Genomic DNA, 20,105 nt, shown 5'->3' with positions numbered 1-20,105 from the left:
TAACATTTGAGAGTACAAAATGGAAAAATTGGAAGTACACAGAGGAAATAATGCTTTTTTAGGTGGATTTTATGTTTTTGGCATGTACAAAAATGCTCTGCTACTACCACATTCAAAGAGGATATATAGATTTAAATTACTTTTGTGTGCTTGACAGAGATAGCTAGAAGTGAATATAACATTATCATAAGATGTAGTAATTAACATTAACTTTGAATAGAAGAATGTTGTATGCTTATAATGATAGAAAAAAGGTTAATATTTTAAAGTGAGGCTAAAGGTTGACAGGAGAAAAATTGAGTTAGTTTGCAAAAAAGAAATTTGTTTCTTTAAGTGAAAATTGGGGTCAAGAGGCCAGAACTCTCTGCTTCAGCATGAATGAAATAAATTAAATAATACCAGCATAAAGTAGCAGTGTATAAGCTAATGATTAAATGGTACATGGTGGTTTTAAGAAAGATGCTGTCTATGAGAAAAAAAAAAAATCTATAGGAATTCTCTTTCAAATCAGTGGGTTTGTTTCATTTTTTTATTTCCATTGTTTTAAAATAGAGCATCTTTTTTTTCAGTTGGACGGTTTAAAATTTATGCGGTACCTTTAATTATTAACAAAGGTGGTATGTTCATTTTCAGAGAAAATTACACTTTTAATAATTTCATTCTGTCTAGCAGAAATTTCTGGCATTTCATATGGATATGCTTTTCTGTAGCACTTAATGGCCCAACTGGTGTTGGCCATGAGAGATTAGATGATATTTTACCATCTTAAATCAACAGGAGGTGGCTATGTTTCTTTGGTCCCTGTATATGTGACTACAGATAAGATATAACATCAATCTGTAACTAGTCATATACCAAAGTATACCAAATATAGAAGATAGGAAATCAATCATTGTCATTTCCCTTCATGTCAATCTATGACTTTGACAGGCATGGATCTGTGCAGCTAGTTTACTATCATCATGTCTGGAATGGCTTACCATTCTTTCTCTAATAGTAGGCATATTTTCCTCCATTCTCTTTTAGAAATTAATAAAAATAAAATTCCCAAAAACAAAAACAAACAAACAAAACAAAACAAAAACCCCAAACCGTCCTGAACATGTTATTTCCTACTCTCTGAAGGATTTTTCCTGTCTAGCTAGCCATGTATCAAAATACGAACGGTTTTCCTGGCGGCACTTGCTTTTACTGTCACACTTTTCAGAATTTTTAAGATGGATAGGGGACTGTAGGTTCAATTATATTTACATTTGTACCTATGTTCCTTGCAGAAGTGCATTTATATCTAGACTGGTCACAGGAAATATTTCCATTTGTGTGTATGCAGCAACCATCTTCTGTTTGACTTTTTTCTCTCAAATCTGCAGATTGATTATGAATAATGGACAGCTCTGCTATGTATCCTTCTGCATGAGTTTGGAGATTGAGTCCCTAATGGGGTGTTTTAGGCTTTGCTGGAAGGCTGAGAATCAACACTTCTCCCTGGCGTTGTCAGTGGCATCTGCACCTGGCATCAACTTATTTTTTCTTTTGATCAGCTTTAGCTGTAGTTTTTAAATTGTGAAAGAGATTACTCCTTGTTTTTTTTTTTTTTTTTTCCCAGCCGTGGAAGGTGATGCCTATTTGAATACCTAGTACCTCAAAATGGAAAAAAAGAAAAAGTCTTATTAGCGCTTAGGTTAAAAAAAAAAAAAGTTAATGAGTCTTACTGATTTGGCCATCTCATTCATAAGGAAACATCAGGGTGGCTGTGCCTTCAGATAGCATATATTTGGCAGCTGAATCTAGATATTACCCTTCCATCTGGGGTCATAGTTTGTCTTAAAAGAGTTATGTATGAATTTTCTCTAAATTGTAGCAGAGGGTCATGAATTAGTGTCTAAATGTAGGCTTGACAAGATTATTATAGTCTGTATTTCATGCCAGAAACAAAGATGAATAGAGATAGCAAGCTTTTAAACAGACTTTCTGACATTTATAATGTCAGCAGAGAGTGAATGAATGGCAGGATGTAATAACAAATCTTCATTTTTTATTATTTTATAGGGATTAAATGGACCTATGCTCATTCATAATTTCTTCCTAAAATAATTACTAAGTACTACATGAATCACTCATTTTCCATTCTAGTTCACTTTCAAATAATGCAAATTGTTTGCTAAGACATACATACACTAAGACACATACACCAAAAGATGAAGATACTATGATTTACATTTAGGAATAGATAGGATACATGTGGTTAATGCTTTGCATTTTAATTTTAGCTGATGCTTATTTTTGAAGTAAATTTGTGTCTAGTCCTAACAATTTTTTTTAATGCCTTTTGGAGGAACTACTTTTTCAAGTTATTTAAATAATAATTTTCAGCTTCTCTTTCTATGGATTTACTGATTATTAGATTTCTGGAGCAGAGATCTATGTTAGCAATTTTTTGTTATTAAATTTCTGGAGCGGAAATCTGTGTTGGAAACTTTTGAATGAGAAAGATAGGATGCCTACCAGTGCACTACTGCCTGTTCATTATAGCCCTTTTGAAGATATATGTTTGAGTTTTTACTTTTTTGTTTATTCACAGTCTGTGTGCAAACAGGAAAGAACCAACTTTTGAGGCCAAGGGCTCTAATACTTTTGTTTAAATTTTTATTCTTATTTATGAATATTCATTCCCATTTCAGGAGTACAAGCAGTCTTACCATTTGTACTTTGTCAGTTTTTACCCAAATGAAAATACAAACCTTGGAGTGATGGCTATGAAGAGATATAATGTTCAATGAGTCCAGTTGTTTTGAAATAATAAAAACACATACCATAATTTCCACATTTTCTTAAATATAACTCTACCAATAGTTGCAGATAGATTTATGTCTATATACATGTTGGAAAAGAGTGTGTATGCATAGGAATAAACGTAGCAAAAACATATCCAGGTGCCACAAATACAATCTTGTTTTCCCATTTTTTGGTAACTGCTGGTGCTAATGTCTGTGTTGATCTTTGTGTTAAAAGAAAGACAGAAGCAGTTCCACTAGAGGAAACCAGCAAGCAGTGCTAGCAGCTTTAAAAAGTGTTCCCTGCACCCATTCCCCTTCCCATGCTAAAATAGGTTTATAATTAAAACGAAAAGCATTGTTTTGATCCTATTTTTTTTCCTTTTAATTTTTTCCCCCTTTTTCTTTTTCCTTGAGCCCATCCTGTCAGGCTGCAAGCGTGAAAGTTATTTTCTGGTGGCGTGATTAGATTGGGGCTGAACTCTCCAGCTGGCAGGCCTGTCTGTGACTGGCGGCGGGCTGTCCCCAGTGCTTGTCATCTCCTGACATGCCTGACAGGATGGGGACAGCAGCCCCAGACAGGTTCATTAGATGGTGTTTTCTACAGCTGGGCTAAAAATAAAAAAAAATAAATAAATAAAGTGGGGGAAAAAAAAAAATAAAAAGGCCGTGCTTTGTCAAGGCCCAAGCTGTGGGGGCCCTTCTTGTTGGTTTAAACCAAGGCCTTGTTTTGACAAATTCTGATCTGTGCGGTTTTTAGATTTTCTGACACATTTTTGTTTTCTTCCCCTTTGGCCTGCGCTCTTTGCACTCTGCCTTGTTGCTGCTTCAAAATCCTAACGCTGCCTTCCCGGGAGAGCAGGGAGAATGCTTGTGGAGGGCCTGGAAGAAAAATAGAGCACCACAGTGAAACAGCAATAAGTGTTCATTTCCATGGTGATCAGCCCAATGGCACAAAAAACAACCTTGGGACTCTCAATAAGCCAATTACAAGAAAGGTTAAGGGGTTTATAGTGCCAGAAACATGCCATCTACATGAGAAAATAGTATCATTACCAGCAATCTATGCTGTTAAATACATTGCTGTCTGGTGCTGCCAGAAACATAAGCTGTTTATGTTATTTTGGGAGTTTTGGAAGCTGCTAGAGTTTTCCAATGGTATTGTCAGGCTTTGGTGCAGTACATCAAAAATCTACATGGTTAGATTATGAAACAGTTAAAACGAGTAATGATCTGAAAGCATTACACATGGATTCACTGTGTTAACCAGATGGGTTCAGACTATGAATTTCCTACAGATTTTTATCAGAGTTTTGCTTTAGATTTTTATGATAAAGACAAAGGATTTGTGCATCATGTATAATTTAAGAATCTTCTCTAAAATTTTTGAATATAAAATGATAATACCTTATTTTTCCTACTGCAATTATAAAATGCAATTTGATGCCTTTAATTTATGAATTGGTGGCTGTCGATTGACTCCAGGGTTATCTGCTGTTTTTCTTAGGGTGTGTAATTTAATTCTGGATATTTTAGGTAGCTACAACATGCTGGAATGTAAAACACTACTAGCTACTGGGGGAAAAAAGGAAAATATTTACTATTCTGCTTACTTTGCCCTTCTTCTTAGGAGTGAGGAGAGTATTACAGCCTTTATGTTTTCTGCATTTATCTGCTTGCAGCATGAGCACTGCTGCTGCAAACCAAGCCCTTCATTCACAGAAATCCTATCACTTACCTTTCCTTTGTATTGTTAGTTACTGCTGCTTTACTTCATGGTCTCTATGACAACTGTTTAAATTGGGATGGGCAACTGTCATCTGGAGTATTACTGAAAGAAAAGTGTTAGTGAGCACACAGTTCCATAGATAGAGCATTTCAATATAATCCAATTTTAATTGAGCTCCAGAGACTTTGATGTGCTGCCGAAGGTTGGGAGAGAGCTATTCCAGGGAGAAATTAAAGCAGCCCGGCAAGGCTTCACTACTTCAGACTGTCACTATTTTAAATAAGCATTAGCATCAGACTTAACCTTCCCCTATGAAAGATCTCACTTTTTTCCCCCTAGCTTTTTTTTTTTTTTTTTTTTTTTTTCTTCAGTATGTATAAAGGCAAAGACACTTTCATCTTTTTATATACATTTCTCTATTCCCTTGATTAAGTTTGAAAAGCATGTACTGGACCTGAGATGCATCTGAGGCTGTCTATTGGACCTTGTATTACAGTTCATAGAAAGAAGTCAAAGCAGAGTGGGGATTATTTTGGAACAGTCAAATGGCATGTGTTGGATTTTCGAAGACTGCTCTCTAAGAGTACTCTCTAAGAGTAACTCATCATTATACTACAAAGTTGAGTGGGGACTTAGCTTGGTTTCATCATTAATTCCCTTTAATGTAAGTAAAGAAGAGAAAATATTTCACTGTAGATTCTCTGACTGAGAAAATGAGGGTCCTTCTATAGCTAGCTTTGTGTCCACTGTATGGGGTTTTTTTGTTGTAGTTGTACAGTTTGTTTCATGCATAACAGGAGAAAATAGTCATAGAATGGTTAGAATTACAATTTTCAGACTTTGTTTTTGCACAGTAAGAGGATTAGATGACTGTAAACTTCTGAACGGTTAAATTAAAATGTTTGCTTAATTTAATTAAACATTTACAATCCTTCTCTACCATTTTCTTTTTTTCTTGCAAATGTGTTTGCATTAAAAAAACTCTAAAAAGAAGGAACTTTGTAATAATATGGTAAAACCAAGGATCACTGTGTATTTTCCTATATATTAATTTACATTGGACAGCATTTCATGTTCAAGGGCTAAGACACTTTTTTACATGACTCATTTTCCTCGCTTTGAATTCACCCTTCCCCACACTCTATTTTTTTTTCTCTTTATATCTGACTTCCTTGGCTTTCAGTGAAGGTGAAGCAAATTTTTGAGGTGCTGAGATCACTTCCTGGACAGTCTCAGTACTCTCAGCTTCTGCTTCAAGCAATGGCATTTCGAATACTTGGTTGCAAAAAGATGCGTCTTGGGAAACTGAGTCTGTGAAAGGTAGATTTTTACATAGGGTGCTTGTATTCTTTAAAAGAAATATGGTATGCATTAAATCCAGACTTAATGGCAGTAGAAATAGAACCAATCACAGTACAGGCAGCAATCTGTCTGTACAAATTGACAGGGTTTATTTTCTTCTAAAGTAATTAGCCTGTTGCCCACAGGAAGAAAAACAAAAAACAAAACAAAACAAAAAAGGTACAAGACTAGTTTAATAGAAGAATTTGAATAGTTGGTGGTTATAATCAATAAAAATGGTAATATCTAATCTCTTTCTGAAGCTTGAGTTGAATCCCATTTTATTATTTTTTAATTAAATAGAAGTTAAGAAGCAATTAATTGAGCCTATATGAGAGAACCCTTTTTGACTGGGATTGGCTCACTTTTTCATAGTCGCATAGTACCCAGTAGTCCATAAAATTTAAATACCTTCTGTGTCAGAGCAGCTTGTAGTGGGTAAAAACTGAGGCATATTCATACAAAGTACCTCTACATGCTGACAGGTGTTGCAGTAATTTCATACTGGGAACCTGGAGTTCACCACAGGAAAGCCTGTGAGTATGCCCAAATTTATGACATGCAGGTTTGCATTCCTTGGCTAGAAGTCCAAAGAGGAGGGAAATATATATCAAATTTGCTTTGTGCAGACGTTGGAAGACTAAATGTGTTCCCCAGAATCCATTTTTAGTAGCCAGCTGAGTAGTTATTCTTAATATTCTTCCTAGTTTTCAAGAAGATTTTTTGAGTGGAATTAGACCTCACCAAATATTTTAATTATCTGTAAATTTGACATTTAAATTGTTGAAATTAAAAAAGTTGATGGTTAGGTATGGGAAAGGGGGCATAGAATATACTGAATGCGCATAAAAAATAAGTGTAAATCTGGCTCCATTTATTGAAAGAAATATAAAAGTAATTTATGTAGTTTATATACACAGCTTATATTTGATACATGTCAATATTTGTAGTTTTTATATATTCTGTGGAGTTATTTAGCAGTGTGTAGTTATGGTATCTGACAAAAATATGTTTTCTAAAGCAAGTATGGAATGCATAAATACTTTTCCTGTAATAGCGAAGCAAAATAAGTATAAAGTATAAAATAATTAATTATTGAGCAACAGCACACAGTTTGCAAACACTCTGAGTAAAAATTCTCAGAAAAAACTTTGCTATTCTTTCCTTGCACAGACTTAGTAATATTAGATAACATTTCATATATAATACTGTACAGCAGAATTTTGGTTGCTATTGGAACTGTGGATTAGGCTTTTCCCAGTGCTGTAATTTCTTGTCTTCTCCAGAAGTGCAAAACAAACTCATCTTAAGCACTTTGTAGGTGGGTAAATAAAGGATCAGTTGGTATTGCAATATATTATGAAGATGAAGATACTTTTATGTATGGTCACCATTATTCACAGGCTGTGTAATTGTACTTTGAGGATCTTAGAAGTTGGCATAACATGGAGTAGCCCTGAATCTACTCTAAATTCAGACTCCAAGCAAACTGATTTCAGGAGTCACTGCTGCTCCAGACCCAACACTTCATGGCACAGCTGAGCATCTAATGCAATCCTGTGACATATGCTTTGGGATGACCCAGGTTGGGGCAGACCCACTATGGTCCCTTCCAACCTGACTGATTCTGTGATTTTTTGAGCTGTAGAATTTTGAATTTCTTGAGGATTTTGCTTGACTGTTACAAACTGTATTGTAGAAATTTTGGGGACAGTGAGGATATTGTAGTGGTACAATATATATGACTGAAAAAAGAAATATATTTCTTCTTGTGTATAAAAATTAATTTTAAATCTATTGCTAAAATTTCAGGAGTAGAATGTGCTCTGATTATATTCCTAAATATTGGGACTAATGAAAAAGCTTTTGTATATGAAATTTAAAACAAAATATTACTGGCTTTTGATCAATCTTATATAGAAAGAGATATTAGGAACATAAAAAAATTAAGCCTGATAGCAGGAAAAAAAACCATATTCTATTGACTTTTATAGATCTTCAATCATGTGCATTGTACACTGAATAAATCAGATGTGAAACTGTTAAAATACAAGATGCTTCCACATATCTCCTGTATGACATTAAGTTCATGTCTATAAAAAGAGGGACATGTCTTTCTACCTTCATTTGGTAGGAAATGGGTAATGTTTAAAAAACCCTAATATTTACACATTTCCTAAGACCAATTATAATGACTTCAGTTATTGCAATTTTAAGAATTTGTGATATGGTACATTTGAGTATTTATTGCGTTGCACTTTTGAATAAATATATGCAAGTTCTAGGGAAAAAAAAAAAACAACTAATCAAAACACTCAGAGAATTTTTTGATGGCTTTATTCTTGGGAAAGAACACATCACATATTTAGGGATACCATACATTCTTTATTCCTCAAGCTATTTCTGTTTTTTTGCTTCTCTGCAACTTTTCTCAGCTAAAACTCTCACAAATTCTGTGAAATCCACCAATAATACAAGTTTAATAATGCTGCAATTTTGTCAAAGAACTATTTATTGAATAAACATCCTGCTTTGGTTTCAACTTACAAGCATTTTTAACACTGTGTTCTCCCTGAATTTGTAGATATTAAAAGTTCTTTCTTTCAATTGCCTTACTTTTGTTGAGGAGAATGGACCATTTAAGAGGAAAAAAAAAAAAAGCTCTCTGTTTTTATTCCTTAAAAAAAAAGTCTGGTTTTGCTCATATCAATTTTATGTCTTTTTTGGCATGCCCACTAAACTGTAATTTGTGTGGTTCTAATTGAATTAATTTGACTGCATTTCACTGCTGGGGCAGAATTGCTCAGAGCAATTTGAGTCTGAGATCACCACTCCCCAGTTTGGATTGATCTTTGAGCACGAAAAGTAGAGTGAAAATGGAAACATAGTTCTGTTAACATTTCTCACTAGATTTGAGTCTGGCATCCCATTGTTGCCAAAGTCAACAAAAAAACATTTTAAACCTTGTGAGGTAACTGACACAATCTTCTTCAGTCCTGTGGCTACCAGAACTAATTGTGTGATTTTGCCCCATTATTTTGTTTCGTCAACTTCTGTGTTTTGAGCTGGGCTGTGCTCTAATATGGCTTTATGTGACACTAGAATATATTCGGCTTCTCCACATGTGCTGTTGCCCTAGACAGCACCACCAGCTTTATTTGTGGCTTTAAAATTCTTAAATCATTGCAGCTTCTGCTTAAAACAATAATTGCTGAATATGTTTGAAAGTAGAGCCTAAAAATGGCCTCTGCCACTTTTCTAAGGTGATCATGTATAAATCTTCTACCTCATTCTGATGCTGTTCTTCCCAAGAATGTCAGTCTATAGCTGGCATTTCAGGAGTTGCCTAAACTGACAATCTATTTTTGTTTTGCATAGAAAGAAAACTGTGTAAAGGCACAGGGATCAAAATTAATGATAAAATAATTATTATTCAGAATTTTGTTTGCACTTATATTTAAAACTATGCATTGGTGTTTCACAAATGCAGTGTTAGAAATGGTCCATTTAGAATACATAAGATATTGGAGTAGTGTTTGGTTTTTTACTCTAATTACTTTGCTGCAACTACTCCTCAAAAATATCCCAATATCCTTTACATTTCTTGCCTAAAATACAAAATCATAATATGCAAAACCATTTTGCTTATGAAAAGAGGGAAATGGCCTTCAAGTGGACCAACTTCAAATAATTTTTCAGATGGCTGCAAATGAATGTGGGAATAAGAGCATCTGTTGCTTTAAGCTGAGTGGGCATTGTTTTATTGGATAACAAAGTGGGTATGCTGACCAGAGAAATCAAATTTAGAAAAGGTTTGGATGAACAGAACCTCATGTTTCAAGACAAGGGGCCTCTTGAAAACTTAAAAAAACATTGGAAGTAGAAGTATAAGCTGAGAATATTTGGCAGGGAAATAAAGTCCAAAACCACAAAAATAATATCTGCATTTTTTAGATCCCTGAAGAGGAGGAGAAAAATGAAACAGGAGTGCCAATATTTATTTAAAAAAAAAATCCTAAAAAATATTTTAAAACTTATGTGAATTGAGAAATTATAACAGCATATAATACTCAGCTCATCCTGCACAGCATACCATTACAGGAGCTACTTGGAGGAAAGCTTTAAGGCTTACAAATAAAGAAACATTTTACACAGAGGCATGTTATTTAGAAGGGGAAAAGAGACCTTAATGTAGAGAGAACATTGTACTAGACCAAAATGTTCAAAGAAAAAATCATAATAGTATTTTGGTGAGATTTTGGAAGTATTTAATATGATTATGGGACTTGAGGGCAAGAAGATGTTCTTAAAGTTGCCTAAATGTATAAAAAAGTAGTAAGTCAATAAAACACTAGGACATTAAATTAATTTGAATTGTCCTTTCTGTCTCTTTACATTCTCTGATTACCATTTTAGAAAACAAAATACAAGGTGTTTTGTTATTTGAACTTACCTGATTTTGAATTTTCTTAATAAATATAACTGCTTTTTACACTTGTCTATGTTGACATGATATATCCCTTGTTGTAGTGTGTACTTGTTTTTCCTGCTAAATCTAAAAGTTGGTCATACTCAGTATTTCATCAAATATTTTGGAATTATAAATGCTTACTCAATGTGGTATTTCATAAACCCTTGGAGTGGGATTCCGTGCCATCAATGTCTGTCATCTCAATCTGTATTTAGAGTACGTGAAGGAATCATGCCGTGTACCATGTACCTATGGTTAACTCTGGGTTGTTAGATTGTTCTGGAGAAGAAAGTTTGCTATGTTTTCATAGGAGCCATTTGTCTTAGTGCATGAGGACCTCATTCAGAATTTCTCTTTTTCCTTGCTGCAAATTGCAATGCTTGACAACTCTTGAAAAAGGGAAATCCAAATGCCTGACAGAATGATTTTCAGTAATTAATTTCATGCATTTCTGACTTCTAAAAGTGTACAGTGATGCCAAGTTATTTTCTAAATGCCTATTTTGTACGTGGGCCAGGTGCATAACGACACTTCTGTGGCTGGCTGTAGATGGCATCCTGATGAAACAACCAAACACTGTGATTCATTTTTGTGAAGTGTTCCATGTTTTCTCCAGCATGGAGCGTGTTCAGTGAAAGGCACCAGGGCTTGTGAAAGGACTAGAGAACATTTCTTGTGGGAAACAGCTGAGGGAACTGGGAGTGTTTAGCCTGGAGTAAAGGAGAGTCAGGGGGAACCTTGCCACTCTCTACGACTCCCTGAAAGGAGGGTGTAATAGGCGTGGGTCAGTCTTTTCTACCATGCCTACAGTGTGAGGACCAGAGGAAATGTCCTTAAGCTGAAACAAGGGAAATTCAGACTAGATATTAGGAAAAGTTTTTTCTTTTTTTTTTTTCACCACTCATCAAACTCACAAAAAGACAAACATATTACATGCTAATGATACATGCCTTTTACACTAGATATAAACAAAATTTGAAAAATGTTACAGGTATCAATCAACACTTTCATTGAGAAATCAGGTTAGAATTAAAATAGCCTGAATTAGAAATGTGGTTTCAAAAGACAAGTTGTGAACTTCCACTGAAAACAGTGGATTCAGTTCACATACATAGTCATTAATGAATCACTCCAAAGAGCTATTTAAAAAAAAGGAAATCTGTAAAAATTCTTTGCGATAGCAAAAGTGATCATTCTTACTGAATAGTTAGTGGCTGAGAATGAATAGTATTGTACAGGCTTTTTTCCTTGATTTCTTTATAGTGCCTGATTTTGTGATTACTTCAATTCCACTAACAATAATCAAAAGAAAATGACCAGAATATCCTTTTGTATGCTGTGTCTGGTGTTATGAGTTACTAAAAAATAGTATAAAGCAACAAAAATGAGCCTCACTGCTTAAGTGTTCCGTGCGTGAAGATAATCTACCAGGGATTCAAGCAAAATGGACACTAGTATTTCAGGTCTTCTGGTTAGTGCAGAATTCCAGCTGTTAATTAACAATTCATTATCAATAATTGAATAACTACTGAAGAATGTTTATAATTAGAAATGCATTGATGCTTAATTGAAAGGAAAAAAAAAAGATCTTGATTACATCAGAAATAAAATTAAAATAATGGAGCCTTCATATCTGATCCAAATAAGAAAGCACTTTGGTAATGGCTCTGCTTCTTTTCTGTAGAGCTTTCCATCTGCATCCCCTGCTGCTTTACTAACCTAATCTAAATAAGTGTCACCAACAGATGTATTTCCATAGTACAGAACCTTGAGTTTTAGAGACTTCTCATTTCTTTGTTAGGTGAGAGCTTCATCTTGCTGCAATGTATTCTAGCAAATTGGTATTTTTAAAACACAAATGTATTCCTAAGTGAAAAGGTTTTCTAAGGAGAAATGAGTTTTAAACCAAGCACCTGCAAATGATACTAAAATTGAAAAGTGTGCTTAGTTCAAATGTAGGCATTGGCTGGTCGTTTTTATTTTAATAAAACCAGCTTATCTGCAATGTATCTAGAATTCTGGGCTTAGTCATGATTTTTCAACTATTAAAACATGCCTAAGCAGGAAGACTTCATGAATGTTTTCAGGACAAAAACTCATAAAACTATCAAAATAAGGAGTACTGACTTTAAGTATAAACAACAAAGTGTTGGAATTAATGGAAATTTTGCCTTCAGATAACTTAGTAACATAGTTTCAGTATATTAGCATAGTGAAATGGTTATTTCCATATTTTTATGAATAATGAAAGATACAATATATGCAGTCTGTAAAATATGTAAAATAGACATTGATGTTCTATGATTAAGTGAAAAGCTAAAAATCATACTGGAAGGGAAAAAGGGTGTATAAGTCTTTTAAAGGGGTCAAATGCAGAAAAATAAAATTACTTTGAATTGGCTGTTATAACAGCAATAAGAAAGAATCCTGCTACAATGTCAGTAATATCTGCTGTAAATTGTAGTTATCTAATAATGGGAGGTTTAATGCATCACAAGAAAATTGTGTAAGATGAATGTTATGGGGGATGGCAAAAATGGGTAGTATATCTTGGACAGGAAAACATTACAACAGAAATACTGAAATAATTCAGATAATTTGATAATGGCCAGATAATCTGATACTTGTAGGACTAATAGACAGTTAAGAAGAGTGTAATTGAGGACATTAATTGAATTATAGACTCCTTTCTTTCCTCTGATTTCCTATTCTATTCTACTGTTTTACTGGATTGCTATCATATGTCATTCATTTAATACTGGGTTGAATGTAGTTGAAATTGCTTTATACTTAATTAAAAAAGAGGAGGAAGTAGAAGGCAAGTAGTGTATGATTGGTATGCAATGTGCTTTTAGTGTTGATCTATAATAACTATGTGGTATATATCAATAAATATATAATATATATATATAGATAATGTATTATTGTGAACCCTCTACTATGCTAATGTATAGAATATGGTTAATAGGAAACATTTCTCTTTACAAAAAAATATTTCAAACATTTCAAACTCCTTCCTCCAAGAGACTGTTCTCATATTTTTGTTTTTTAAATGTGAGTGATTTCCTCAGACTTTCTTCTCTTTCATTTAAAACCTGTGTATTTACAAAAATTATGTATCAGACAGCAGCAGAATGCATTCAAAGAAAGAGAGTGCTTAAATCTTCAGAGCCATTGTTCTTATCCACCTGAATTTCACGTACGTGATACCAGTGGTATCCTAGCATCTGATTTCAATGAAAGAAAATCAAGGAAAATTTAGTTTATTTCGTTTATCAAAGAGAAGACTAAGCAGTAAGTGGATCCAGTCTGTAATTACCAACACAAGGAAGAGTTACCTGATACTAGAAAGCTCACAGACAAAAGTGTCAGAAGATCTATCATAGTTCAATAGAAATAGATGGTGCTTAACCATTGCAACAATTTAGTGTATGAGGTAGCATTACTCCACAGCTGACCTGTGACTGAATGGGGGGAGCCTATAGTATTTTGCACATGTCTGGGTGATCTCCAAAGAATCAAGATCCTTCCCTTCTCCCAAGCTGTGTTTAACTAGTGTGGAAAGCTGAGGTGAATAAAACAGTGTCATCAGCCACAATGTTGGTCTAAGAGTTCTGTCGGTAGCTCACTGTGATGTAAGCAGTACAGGGGGAATGCTGTGTTCCTCAAACCAGTCTCTATCAAGGACAACTAACATCTGAATGCTCTTCCATGTGCTGAAACACTTTTGTGTTGTTGCTGTTATTAACATCCTCTCTGAAATAGACTCATCATGGTTATGAGAAAAACGTACACCAAGCACACAAACTGATATTAGCTTTTTCATATATGGAAAGGTGTTACTAACTTGAAGCCACATCAGTGAAAAGATTGAAGAAATACAATTCCCATTTTCTCAAGCATGAAGGATCACTGACAGCAGCAGCATATGGTCCCCCTAACATTTTTCTGTTCAGAAGCTGGGGGAGGTCACAATCAGGGAAAGTAAAGACCTCAGATGAATGAGTAAGGCACTGTGAGCTAGTGTACAACAGTTTTTGTGCACCTAATGGAGAGCAGAGAAATTCAGTCTCTTGCATTCTGAAATGTTCCTTCAGGGAAGGTGTTCACTGTATTTCCTTTGTTTCACTGAGGCTGCAATTCTCTCAGTGGCTGCAGCCTAGGTAAAGGCACAGTCTACAGAGCCTGGGAAATGCAGATTGGTGTGGTCCCAAACAAGTGACTCCTCCTAGGAGCCCACCTAAGCAGAGGTGCAGGGTTGAAGAGAGCCTGCCAGCTGATGAAAATGATTGGAATTGTTCTACAGTGCATGATACAGATGAGACAAGTTAATAAAAATGACAACTAATGAAATTGTGTCTTTTTTTTTTTTTGAACATCCAGAACACTGAAAGAAAAGTGAAAAAATACTCAATATTACTATCTAGTCTTATGTTAATACAGTCTATTGAGAAAATTTAAAATGGGAAAAGCTGTGCTAATTTTTAGCTAATTTATTTTAAAATATGTTCACATTAATTTTAAAATGAAAATTAAATTTGCTAAATTTTGTCCATGGTTTCGGATATTTTATGTATTTAACTTCAGAAAAATTATTCTGGTGACATACTGATTTTGCTAATTTTTCTACTTTTTAATAGAACGAGAGGACTTGTAATTTATGACCCTGAAATGGATGTGAATAGCAAGTTATATTATTTTGCTTGTATTTGCACAAGGCAGTCTCAGAAGTAAATCTGGTATCTGATAGATAACTGACAACTGTGTCATACATGCTGTTGTAAGAAGATACAGCTAAGCATAATTTCAAGTGTGTCTGTTTCCCTGTACGTGTTTGTAGAGATTGGGTTTTTGGTGTTTTTGAGGAAATTAATTTGATGTGATGTATGAGAAATAGATCTTAGGAGTATCAGGTTACCATAATTACTGATATTATTTTAACTGTAGGTACTTCTTTTTTTGCATTTCTTAAAAACATTCAAGTTCATTTTAAGTCACTGTTTTTAACTGTTAAAGAGACATTATTAACTTAATTGAATGGGTAAAATTTCCTCTGTTATTAGACAATGTTTTATCAAAAAATTCTTGCTAATAACTGTCACCTTGATTTTCTTTAAAGGTCCTTGCCTATACTGAAGGGCTTCATGGAAAATGGATGTTCAGTGAGATTCGAGCTGTTTTTTCAAGACGTTATCTTCTCCAGAACACAGCTTTGGAAGTGTTTATGGCAAACAGAAGTAGGTTACAGTTTATATTTGTTCCCTAAAATTGTGCTAGTGATTATTTGGTGTTTTATTTATTAATCTTAAAATTAAAACTCTGTGCTTCCTTTGATACAGTGCTTATGTCTGTTCTATAATGCTTCCATTTGTATGTATTCAGTGCAAATTTTATTAAAATCAACACATAAATCACTCTCACTGCTTTCTGTGCAGCAGTGCAATTTATTTAAAGAACCACATCATTGCAATTAGTAAATTCTTCAAATGTTGGATAGGAAATTTGCTTTTTCTATTGTCCCACCTGCTCCTCAATTGTCTGTAAATATTTTAGTGGAATATATAAAAAGATATTTAATTTCCTAATTATAAAATGAATTAAGGTTAAAAAGTGCCAGAGCAAGAAATGGATCCACTTGGTTTTCTGTATGTGCTACTCTGAATCACAGTTCACTGGCTGGTGAGGTGTACAGTGGTCTTTTACCCTCTGATGTAAGTTTTGATTTCAGCTGGAGAGGAAATTAAACAATTCCTTGTTCTTGGCTGTTTTAAGGCACTAGTTAGAAGAGCAAATAACAGCTTCTCATTTCATGGGTTAATAATAAAGTTCTGTTCCTCTGAAGTAAACAACACTCAGGTCTTCTGTAAAATGGGAGACTTAATGCTAAAATGTTAACCAGCTAATTATACATAGGTGTGAAGAAAGTCAGGAATTTCTGTTGTACCTTGGATCCCCAGGAGGATAAAAGTGGAGCTGACTTCTCTCCCCAAATAAAAACTTGAGCATTTAAAAAATATATGCAGGTGAAGAAACAGATTTCTGCAAATGTCTTACTGGTACATATTTTCCTTTCCTCATTTAGCTTCTGTTATGTTTAATTTTCCTGACCAAGCAACAGTGAAAAAAGTTGTGTACAGCTTACCACGGGTTGGAGTAGGAACCAGCTATGGTTTGCCACAAGCCAGGTAATTTATTAAATACAGGTTTTATATTTTGTGTTTATTATATTATACAGTTGATTATTTTATAAATGTCAGTGCTAATTATTTCTGTTAAGAAACTCTAGTTTTTATTTTCCTTAAGGTTAGTTTATTTCTTACTATATGGCCTAATGGAAAGGAAGTAAAAGTATTGTAAATTAGATAATTAGATTTTTTCTTTTTCAATTACAGGAAATTAGCACCTTCCATTGAAAATACTTACACCTTATCTCTTCAAATTATGGTTTCCAGTCAGGTTTTATAAATGTATAATCAAATGTTCATCCTTGCTGTGATTGTTATGCATGATGTGAAACTGAACTTGACTAGTTTTTGTGTTTGCTGAATGTAAATTATTTTATATATATGAATATGTGGGATTTTACTTCATTTCTTATCAGTGTAATGGCAACTTTGCAATTTCCAAATTTCTTCCCTTCATTAGTATAATGAATTCTTCTTCTTTTCTTTCCAAAATTGAGGAGCATATATATTTTTGAAAGAACAATTAAGATTGGGTTTTAGAGATTTTCACATACTATGGACAACTACTTTTTTATTCCCTTATCAACGTTAACATCAAATCAGCCTATGACCAGAAATAAGACTGGAAGTTGTCAGATCTTATATAATAAAAGTATTACTGTTTCAGGGATAAGTGGGATGATCTTCATCTGTATTTCACTGTGTTGGAGGGGGAACATTTTTTTGTTTGTTTTTTAGTTCAGGATTAACTTCTGGTCAAAATGAGACAAAAATAAAGAAATAAGAAGGAGTGAGGAAACAGCATGATATTAACAAAATATGGTGCTTTGGGCTCAGACCCCCATTTGGCTTGATTTGCCCAAAAAGCCAGTGACATAATCATCAATGTAGTGTCTGGAATGTGTATTTCTCTAAGTCATTTCCTACAAACTAAAACTTCACATTGTCCTTGTTTTATTCCTGTGCAAAATGTGAAAATACTCTGAAATGTCAAAGCATTTGTAGAATTGGAGAACTGTTTCATTCCCAGATGAACATCATTCCCTGTCATGAGCCCAAGAGTCCTAAGGCTTGATCTCCTGAATGTGCTGAAGTCTTTAGGCAAACTGCCAAATTTCTCAAGTTTTCAGTGAGATCAAGGCAAAGTTGGGGCATTTATTTGGAAGACGCATCTTGTTAATATTTGCATTGTTCTTCCATATACTAAAGTTAAAGGAAATGCTGTCTCTAAATGGAAAGTAATAGTATTCTTTTCTGAAATAGAAATGGCCACATGTTCTAGCACAAACAAAATGCAAATTTCTCAATCAGAATTTCATATTTACAGTGACATTTTTTACTTTTGAAATTCATATCCTTTGTGCATTATTCAGTGAATAATTGTCTGAAAAAGTTTGTTGATATATAATTATTTAGAAGAGTTTCAGCTTCAATATAATATGCAGTTATTTCCATACCTTTTTGATTAAAGTTCGATTTGAATCGAAAATGGGCTTGCTAGCCTTCAGAATATATCTGGCATATGGTAGTGAAGTTATTTTTCTTTTTTCTTTTTTTTCTTTTTTTTTTTTTTTTTTTTTTTGTGTAATCAGGGTATGATTTATGCACAATAAGGACTCCATAATCATGCTTCTTTTTTCTTATTTTCCCTGTCTACATTCCCTTATTGTCTTCAGTAGGATTGCAGTGGAATAACTGAGGGGAAATCTGGCTCTATGACTGCTCTGTACTCAATCTTTTGTTGATGTTAGAATATAGTTTTCCTTCCTATGAATATGTTGGCTCTGGAATGCTAGTTTTTAAAATTATGCTTATTTGTATAACTAAAATAAGGCAAAAATTATGCTGAGTAACCAAAAGGAGCTGCTATACTGAGTAAAGCATTATCCTTTTTTTAATCATCACAGTTTTCCAGAATAAGTTGTACCTTAAGAAGAACCAAAAGAAGACCTTTCTGGTTGTTTTGCTCAAGTTCATTAGTTCTATTTATGCAAGTAATATTTCCTCTCTGATACTATGATAAATGTCACCTTGAGTTAATTACAGTATCATAAAGGCTTGCATTCATGATGGAAACATTCCAAAAAGTAAATTACTTTTAATGCAGTACATGGCTTTTAGGTGTATTTGTGTTTTCCTGGTGAAATCCTGGAATTAAGAAAGGTGAAAGGAAGTAGAAGTAAATAGAAATATTTATGATGTAATAGCTCAAAGGATTAGAAGCAGGTGAACCATTATGACTTCCTAAGACTTTGCAGACCTGCTGTTCAGAGCAAGTCTTCAGTTTGCCTCTTTGCTGCCTTTCTAAGCAGCTTGTTTAATGCTTTGATTCAACAGAGTTCAGGCCTGTGCTTAGTGTTACAAAGAAGTAATCACATCTTTAAAATACATCACATGTTGAAGAGTTCAGACTGATTTGGTAATCAAATTAGTCTGTCTTTGATAAATGTATTTTCACTGTTCCTGAAACATGTTGCATTGGTTGTAGTTTCCTTATGACCTTGCCAAATTATACAACTGGGCAAACAATGCTGTGTCTTTTAACTTCTGCAGCTCCATATGTTTCTACATAGGTAGAATAATATCTACTTTTTTAGCATGGTATTATCAGACTATTTTTTATGGTTCTAACCCCTCAGGTGTTAGAGGGGACACACACATTACTGATGTCTTTTTATTGAGGGCAACATCACAGCTCAGAAATCAGCTGTGTGCTGCCTGATGGTTTCATAGCCTACAGAGATCAAAGAATTGGTAAAAGTTACAGTATCTTTGCCTCTAAAGATACTGACACCTTCCCCTGAAATTCTGTGGGGTATTAATGCATTAGAGAAAACAATATCTTCAGTTAATAAAATCAAGAAATTAAAATTAATTTTTTTCTGGAAAAAAAAAAGTATTTTGGCTGTTACAGTAACTATATTCAACATCAGCTCAGCTCTGCCATGTCAGCAGCTTGGTGATGGATTTCCAGATCTCAATACAGCTGATTGCAGAGGCTGAGTTTTGTGAAGGGAGAGAGATAGAAAAACTAACAATTATGCCATGAAAGTATAAAACCCTTCTTAGAACTTTGATTAAAATGAACACGATGAGTTTCTTGCCTTTCCTTGGGAAATTACTTTCAGAAGTCTTTATTTTTTTTTTAAACTCTGAACCAGAGCAACACAACACATATCATGCAGGTGCAAGATACTTAAATATTTTTTGTATGACATTGCATTGTATCTAACTAAATTAAATGTAACTCTGAAAGGAGGTGTGTCATATTCCACATATGAAATATATAGCATCCCTTCCTTCACCAAAATGACATGAATTGTTTTCTAAATACATTTAAATGTATAAAAATTGAAGAGTTGGATCATTCTGTTGTACATCAGAGTCTTCTGCAGTTCCCATTTTGAGTAGATATTTTGTAGTTCTCTAGAAGCAAAGGGAGCAGATTCATATGTGCATCTTCATATTGGTGATGGCATATTGAAGAAAGAAATGGTTTGATCAAAGTTGGGTGGTTTTAGCAAAACAGAAAACAGTGGGTCTTCCTGTCTTAGTTGAAACAAGCAGGTGTGGAACCAATTTATTGTGCATAATTTCTTCAAGTC

The 20,105-nt window shown here is 34.0% G+C and overlaps 1 protein-coding gene across 5 annotated transcripts in view; it reads left to right on the top strand.

Moving 5' to 3' along the window:
• Window positions 1-20,105, top strand: part of NBEA (neurobeachin) — a 451,486-nt gene that overhangs the window by 337,950 nt on the left and 93,431 nt on the right. For all 5 annotated transcript variants that reach the window (XM_021541930.3, XM_021541926.2, XM_021541925.3 and 2 more), the window contains 2 exons: window positions 15,435-15,552; window positions 16,398-16,500. In XM_021541930.3, the coding sequence (XP_021397605.2) occupies window positions 15,435-15,552; window positions 16,398-16,500 (221 nt within the window). The remainder of the gene's footprint in view (window positions 1-15,434; window positions 15,553-16,397; window positions 16,501-20,105) is intronic.

This window comes from Lonchura striata, chromosome 2 (genome assembly GCF_046129695.1).
Source record: "Lonchura striata isolate bLonStr1 chromosome 2, bLonStr1.mat, whole genome shotgun sequence".
NCBI classification, from domain to species: Eukaryota; Metazoa; Chordata; class Aves; order Passeriformes; family Estrildidae; genus Lonchura; species Lonchura striata.
This window is presented reverse-complemented; position numbering and strand designations above follow the sequence as displayed.